At 38.3% G+C, this 8,609-nt stretch overlaps 1 protein-coding gene across 1 annotated transcript in view; it reads left to right on the top strand.

Annotated features, from left to right (window-relative positions):
* Positions 1-8,609, top strand: part of LOC114149750 (protein NLRC5-like) — a 1,536,511-nt gene that overhangs the window by 27,956 nt on the left and 1,499,946 nt on the right. Inside the window, exons 5-6 of the mRNA XM_028025804.1 lie at positions 1,020-1,139; positions 8,410-8,529. Of these exons, the coding sequence (XP_027881605.1) occupies positions 1,020-1,139; positions 8,410-8,529 (240 nt within the window). The remainder of the gene's footprint in view (positions 1-1,019; positions 1,140-8,409; positions 8,530-8,609) is intronic.

Genomic DNA, 8,609 nt, shown 5'->3' with positions numbered 1-8,609 from the left:
AGCAGGAATCAGCTGTTCTTTTCTCTGGACTCTTTTCTCCTCATGATTCCATCATGAAACATTTTCATCAGAACTTCTCTCCTTCCTCATGAAGGTTTTATCAACCTGCCTCTAATTTCACTGCAGACTTTCTGCTGCTCTGAGAAGAAGAAACTAAAAATGTGCCTCAAAACAATTAAATAATCACATCAAAAAGTTTGAAACGTTGCACTTAGTTTTTTTTTTGTCATTCCTATATATAATAGTGTGTGAGAGATTGTGTCAGTGGCATTCATTACCTTAAAATACTTTGTAGAACAGAACTTTACGAAGTTCGGTCCATTTAATTGTATTAGCTTGCTGGCAGATAAGCCACTTTCAATATGGCGGACGCTATAGAGCATCGCAACAACGAGCCGACCGGAAGTTATCAAGAGATAACGTCCGGTTCAAAAGCGCTGTCGTCCAATCAGTGATTTCTCAGGTCTCCAACTGGGACAAACCCTTTCCATTTTGTTAATGTTGTAGCGTTTCTGAATGTAGTGAAGTGGTTTGCACCTCAGGGCCTCCATCTAGTGGACTGATAGTAGAAGTGCAGCAGCTGATGGCAGCTTCCTCTGCCTCTCTGCTGTCTGACTGCATTCACCTGACACTGATATGAAGCAGAGAAGAAGAGCCAATCAGAGGAGGAGCAGCTGATCTTTTTCCAGCTCTAATGATGTAAAGGATGATCAGAGTTGATGTGCAGATGAATGATGTGTGTTTCCTCTGCAGGTGAAGGTAGAAAGTGTGTGTGAGCTGATGTGAATTCAGCAGCATGGATCAGTGTGAGGACAGAGAGGAGGGAGTCCCTCCCTCTAAAACCACTCTGTGTGGGGAAGATGAGAGCCAGAGCAAAGGTCAGAGGTGAGGTCACCATCTCTAACTGTCCACAGCCCTTTTCACACAGCGTTCACTATATCAGGCCAGAACAGACGTGGTGATGAAGCTGCTGCTGCTCCTCTTTGCTGATTAAGTTTTAATCATCATGTTTCTGTCAGGATCCATCAGAGACTCAAACCAGAACCAGAACCAGAACCCAGCTGTGTGTCCTTTAAGAGTGACAGGACAAAGGGTGATCTTATTGACTTTAAATCTCCTGGATCTCCACCATCAGAGAGGTGAGCTGTTTCTAACTGCTGTAACTGTTCAGTTTATATCTGTTATTATGGCCATGTGATGATAACAAGTTCTGTTGGGTTCTGTTGTCATGAAAACATTAGTCAGAATTTCAGGTTATTTTTGTTCATATGCATTACATCAATGACATTGATATCACCAAGGTAACATGATACCTGTCAGGATCTCTCTTCTTCTGTGTATTTATTTAGAGTTTTCTGTGTCCCTGAGTCTTCGTGTTGTCCTGTCTTCCCCTTGATTGTTCCCAGGTGTGTCTCGTTTCTGTGATTACCCTCCCGTGTATTTAATGTCACCTGTGTCTCAGCGTCTCTGTCGGGTCCTTGTCAATGTGTTCCTGTCCATGCGTGTAGCCTGTTGCTACCAGTGCTGAGCCCTAGCCTTCCGCTCAACTGTGCTGCCAGGTTTTGTGGACTTTTGGTATTATTTAAGTCTATTGTTATCATTGAACTTCCATCAATCATCTCATCCTGGGTCTGCTGCGTCTGCCTCACCACCACTCACCACAACGGTTCATGAATATACCATGGAGACAATAAAGTCCAAATGTATAGTTGGTACCGCAAAAATGAATGAAAGAACTTCTGAGTAATAATCAGGTCCGTTTAGATTAACAATCTTTACCCAGAGCTTCTACACTTCAATCTAGTTTACAGAATTCTGAATATTTGATCTGATGTTTCCCTGATATCCATTTAATCATCATTCAGGTAGTGATACTGCCCCCCTACTGGCCAGTTATTGAATCATACATAAGCAATTACTGGTGATGAATAACAGGGGGCCCTGCGACAGGACTGGCGACCTGTCCAGGGTGTACCCCGCCTCCCGCCTGGAACGTAGCTGGAGATGGGCACCAGCAACCCTCCCGACCCCATTAGGGACGAAGGGTGAACAGAGAATGGATGGATGGATGGAATAACAGGGGAGAAATATAAGCTGAATAAATTCAATTTTCAATCAGGACACATGATTGAAAAATTTTGTCCAAACAGCAGAAACCTTGTCATCAAAAATTGAATTATATATACATCTTAAAAATCCTCAGCCAACAATAACGGACAGATGCAGGGTCTTTCACTTTTTGTACTGTGTTGTTTTTGTAAAGAGGAGAGGCAATGAGAAACCTGTAACGGGGCTTTTTGCCGTTTGTTTATTGTTGCCATGGTTACCTAGAAGTTCACAAGACAAGTTGCTATTTGTGGTCAAACATGGTTACTTTAAGGTACGTCAGTTTTCTGTGAGATGTTTCTTATAATTTGTGTAGATTAAAATAATTGTTTGATATAACAGACTGAAAGCAAATTAATCCAGAGAGCAGCGCGGAGAGCGGGGGATTTTTTCAGGACACGTCCATAAAGATCAGAGCTGGAGATGTTTTTCTTCAGACTTGTGATTCGCAGTTCATCTCCACAATGTTTGTGTTTAGATGCTAAGTCAATGCCCCCATGTGATGATGATATATTTTTTTTCCTGAATGTGAATGAATCAGGGATGTATTTGCTTACGGAGCCTTCCAGGGGACATGGAAATGTTTATTTTTTTTCTTTTGCGTTCCCTTGCAATAATCTACTGGTCAGTTATACGGCATAATTGAATATTGTAAGCCCTTCTTACGCCACTCTTTCTGCCTTAATATAAGGTTATGTCAGGTTTTTCCATGTATGTTAATATCTCCTTGTGAAATATCTGACATTTTTATATATTTTTCTTTAGTATAGAAAGGCACCACAAACCTATAATATAAACAGAAACCTTCCGTAATTAGGAAAGAAATAAAATACATCCAAACTATTTGGACTATTTCTGAGTTATTATCGCGGGTAATAAATCATCTGACAGTTTTGATTGTGTCCCTGTTGTGTTCGTAGTCTGAATGGTTTAAAGGGCCGTTTTCATGTTCAGTTCCATCTTAGCCTTAACAGACATAAACATGCAGTAAAATAAATTGATTTTCAATCAGTGTTTTGCACCAAATAGTTAATAATAATAAACACGTTTTCACTGAGGCTCTCTAAGAGCAATTTGAATGAAATAAGTAATTATTGATATGACAGGAGCTTTGACACCTGGGTGGTGGGCGTGGTCTTGTGGGCGTGGCTAACATCGAGTATGATGGGAAGGTTACTGGCTGCTGGCTTTGTGTGTATGAGGAAGCGGTGATCAGGGCGGTCAGTCCTTGCAAAGATTGGAGCATGATAATCAAAATGGAATAATCAATAATTGTGACAGAACAAGAAATGGTTTGGAGTTTATTGATAAACAGACAGATGACAGAGACTGTATAGACCCTTATGACAGAATTTAACCAGTGGACTGATTTATGACCCTAATCATTAATTGCTTTTAATTTCCGGTGACCGGATGTGGCCCCTCGCTCCAAAATAAACATTCCTTTGACATCTGTTAGTACCATCTTTGTAACATTTTGTTTTGGTAAACTCCTCTGAGTTACTCTTAAAACTCATCTGAGGTTCCATATTGAAATTTATGTCAATATGGAACCTGTTGGACAAACTGCTTCTAAACACACAGGTAAGAATGAAGTTACAGAGAAATCTAGTATGTATTGAATTAAATTTAGCTAAGGTTAAAGTTTTTGTTAAATTTCAAACAGCTCCAAAGAGAAGCTCTGCCTCGGTGTTGCTGTATCTTTGGGAATCCTGAATGTTTTACTTTTGGCTGAACAAATCGCAATCAGTGTACACAGTGAGTCTTCTAGTCATCTTAAAGATGTAAAGAGTAAATTTATGTTTCTGTTATGAAAAATGTCATTGGTCCCCTTCTGAAATCAAACCGATCAAATAGCAAGGACAATTTAACAACTAGAGGTGTACTACATTTTGTTAGTGAACACACTCAAGTGTGTAAGATAATGGATGGAGGGAAAACATCATTAGGGCCAAGAAACATACAGATTATAAGTCAGAGACAAAAGTAGTGGATCATGTTAAAGGTAAAAAAACAAAAAAACAATTTCCCACGTTGGAGCAACTCTTGGAGCGTGGTTGTGCAGTGTAAAAAAAACCTTTCAACTTTGGGGAAAGCTGAAAGTTAAATATTTGTAGCCTCACTTCGGCCTGTTTAATGACTGTCATATATTCCTAAGACATAAATTCACAGATGAGGAACTTTTAATCACATGTATCACACTAGCAAGTGTTACAGAAAAAAATCTGAGTTTCAAATGTATTTAAACCAACATTTACTATTTTGGAGAAAGCATGAAGTAGTGGGAAGATCAGTGTTGATTCAGCAGCAGGAAAAAAAACTGAACGAAAGTAGCATTCACAATGATGTGAGGACAAATAGTCACTTATTGTTTTTCATACTGTAGTTGTGTTGTACTTTAATTCCCTCAGAGTACCAACACTGAGCACCAGAGCCATCGATCCTCCCCTTTGTGGCCTTTGTCTGTTTGTCACTGTCTCCTCATCTTATGCCAACTGTTAGACTCTACCTAGCAGTAAATGTTTATTATTGATCCCTTTTAATTGCATTCTTCCTAAACTTCATGGAGGTTGGAAGAAGTTTTTGAAAGCAAAGTGTCACAAAGTTGGTGAGCAAATGTCCTGACCATCCTGAGGGGCTTTTACCGCCTCACACAGATGGCATGTTGAGCAGGGCTGGTTTCACTGATTCACTCTGTGTATCAGGAAGAAATTCTGTTTAAAACCAGCAGTAATTACAACATTACTAATCTATTTAAACTTCTCTAAGTATAGTATATGCTACATATATTATTCTTGATTATCTAACACTTATTGTTTTTTTCATACTTCAATTGTATTACTCCTAAAAGTCAGAGGTCATAAGGAGTTTACCAAAACGAAATGTTGCAAAGATGGGAGTAACAGATGTCAAAGGAAGGTTTATTTTTTGGGGGGGGGAGACATCTGGTCACCGGAAACTAAAAGCAATTTCAAATGTTAGTTAAACTTTAAAGAGTCACAGTATTCTATCAAAAGGATGGATGTTGATTTTTATCAGCTTTATGGGTTTTCTAACATCTGTCTATCTAGATTGTTCCTATATTGTTAGAATAGACAGACATCTCTCTATCTAGACAGATACAGAACCACACAGACACCCACTAGAAGGAAAAAATGAGTTTCCTTCTAACCATCTATAACATTTATATAATCCAATATAACACTTGGATTCTATTGGCTGAGAGGTTGCTAGGCGACGGTACTTTTCTGTGTGGTTTCAGCAGCAGTAGTGTGGTGATATTAAGGACAACAGTTGAGTTTGTTCCTTTGTTTCATTTTTCAGATTATTTTCTGTTAGTTTGTAGTTTTAATAGTTTCTTGTTTTTTATTTTTGTTTTGATATTTTTTTATGTCATAATTGCATTAAACTATAAACTTTTTGTTATTTAGTGTCAAATGGATAAAAATAGTTAAAGATTTCCATCTGACCAGCAGCTCCTTGAAGCTGATGACCTTTGACCTTCTGTGGAAGCAGAAAGGATGGACTTAGTTTTTCTCTCAATGCTTCAGCACTTTGGTTCTGATTCATTTCATTAAATTATGGTTCAATATAATGTTTATTGCTGTTGCATTGAGCTCATTTTAAGAGCTGCTGAGGATCAAATGAGCTTTTAATCATGTGCTGGTCAATGAACAGCAGAACTGGTTCTGGTTCTGGTCACTTTTTTAAAAACTATTTGGATAATTTAAAAAACACTTCATCTGTTTAATAATCAGACATCATTCAGGTTGTAGTATTTCCACCAGAGGGAGAAAAATCCCTACCATTGAAGATTCCAGTTAGTTCCCAGTCAAAACAGGTTCTGGTTCCATTAGAGCTGAACAGAACCTGGATCAGCAGAATAACAGAAGCAGAGTGTTTGTGTTCAAACTGGGAGTCATGAGTAGATTTTATGTCTTCAGACGTCAACAGATAAACTTTTCTCTGACAGTTTTCAGTCTGACCAGTCAAACCAGTCAAACCAGTGTGGCCTCATTTCTACTCAGAATACTTTCTGTTTAAACTCACCTGTTAAGTTGTGGCACCAGTCTGGTTCTGTTGGGTCTCAGTTTGTTGATCACATATTCTTGTTCAAGTCTTTGGATCGTCTGAACAAACTGTAAGTTTTCTTTGTTTTCTACATGAACTTTGTCTTCAGAAACTTTAATGTCTGTTTCTTATTTTTCTCTCTGATGTTTGGAGAAAATGTTCACCTCTAATTTCAGTTCAAACTTTAATCTCTGTTGTTTTAAGGTTAATCGATGTGATTATTGATGAACTAGAAACAAACATAATGAACATCTGATGTTTTTTTCTTGTCTGAATAAATTAATTCATGATTTTTATTTCCTTGTATCAAACTCTGGTCTCCACCATGAAAGTCAGACACAGCAAGTGCGTCCTACTTCGTTTCAAAATTAAATGCTGCTAAAGTAAAATGTGTTCAATTCAGTCAAATTACTTAATAGTTATTCTTAATCGCATTTAATCCACTTGTAGAGTTTAATAATTAACTAACTAAAATACTTCCTGTTGTTCAGGTTGAATCAGTGAATGTAAATGCTGCTCCATGTCTCCATCTAGTGGACTGATAGTAGAAGTGCAGCAGCTGATGGCAGCTTCCTCTGCCTCTCTGCTGTCTGACTGCATTCACCTGACACTGATATGAAGCAGAGAAGAAGAGCCAATCAGAGGAGGAGCAGCTGATCTTTTTCCAGCTCTAATGATGTAAAGGATGATCAGAGTTGATGTGCAGATGAATGATGTGTGTTTCCTCTGCAGGTGAAGGTAGAAAGTGTGTGTGAGCTGATGTGAATTCAGCAGCATGGATCAGTGTGAGGACAGAGAGGAGGGAGTCCCTCCCTCTAAAACCACTCTGTGTGGGGAAGATGAGCCCCAGAGCAAAGGTCAGAGGTGAGGTCACCATCTCTAACTGTCCACAGCCCTTTTCACACAGCGTTCACTATATCAGGCCAGAACAGACGTGGTGATGAAGCTGCTGCTGCTCCTCTTTGCTGATTAAGTTTAAATCATCATGTTTCTGTCAGGATCCATCAGAGACTCAAACCAGAACCAGAACCAGAACCCAGCTGTGTGTCCTTTAAGAGTGACAGGTCAATGGATCTTCTCATTAACTTTAAATCTCCTGGATCTCCACCATCAGAGAGGTGAGCTGTTTCTAACTGCTGTAACTGTTCTGTTTATATCTGCTATTGTGGCCATGTGATGATAACAAGTTCTGTTGGGTTCTGTTGTAATGAAAACATTAGAATGAATTTCAGGTTATTTTTTGTTCATATGCATTACATAAATAACATTGATGTCTCCATGATAACATGATACCATGGAGACAGTAAGTCCAAATGGATTGTTGCTACTGCAAAATTATTTAAATAACTTGAGTATTAATCAGGTCCATTTAGATCAACAATCTTTACCCAGAGGTTCTACACGTCCATCTAGTTTACAGAAGTCTTAAAATTCGATCTGATGTTTTCCTGAGATTAATTTAACCATCATTCAGGTAATGACACTGCCCCCTACTGGCCAGTTATTGACATCATACATAAGCAATTACTGCTGATGAATCCCGGAAAAAAATAACCAGAATAAACTCACTTTTAAACCAGGACACAATTCCATAAACTATTATGTTGACATGACCTTTGAATAACAAACATTTAATTGCATTTTATTCTGTTTTGCATCAACTTATATTTTTCAAAACAAATTTATTAATTTATTTTGTACAATATTAAAATTAAGACAAAACAGTTTCTATGAATTAATTTCATGATTATAATTACATCTCCATGTTTCAAACATCATCCAATATGATGCGGTTAAACTAAATAAATTAACTTGTAGATGTGATTGAGCAGTGGGCTTCAGTGTCTCTAATGGACCATCTGGTTCTGATTGAAGCTCCATCAGATCCTCCTTGGATGGTCAGAGTGGAAATGATTCCTGGTTCTTCTCCATGTCAGAGCTCAACACTAAGATCACCAAACTTCTCTCAGTCATTTCAAACCAACATGTTGGTCTCAGAAACAAATCTTTCTGCTCTTTAAAGAAGGCTGGACATTATTCAGGAGGATCAATGATCGGGAACATGTTGGAGGATTGGACCGGTTCTGATAGGAATCATTTAGAACATCAAGTTGACAATTTGTTTGGTTCTGTTGTGTCTCACAGCTCTTTATTTTACAAACGGTCACAATAAAATTAATCTTTAAAACAGAACTCCACAGAAAGTTTTTAGAGTTTTTTTTTTTTTACCAGGTTCCATCAGAGTTTCTCACAAGAAGAAGAACCAGAACCCAGCTGTGTGTCCTTTAAAACCAACAATTCAATGGATCATAAGATTGACTTTAAATCTCCTGGACCGCCATCATCAGAGAGGTGAGCCGTTACTAATTGTTGTAACTGTAGAAGTAGAACCGGTAAGAACTCAGATGTTCCCAGTTATATTTACAGAGAGG

This window comes from Xiphophorus couchianus, chromosome 8 (genome assembly GCF_001444195.1).
Source record: "Xiphophorus couchianus chromosome 8, X_couchianus-1.0, whole genome shotgun sequence".
In the NCBI taxonomy this organism is placed as follows: Eukaryota; Metazoa; Chordata; class Actinopteri; order Cyprinodontiformes; family Poeciliidae; genus Xiphophorus; species Xiphophorus couchianus.
This window is presented reverse-complemented; position numbering and strand designations above follow the sequence as displayed.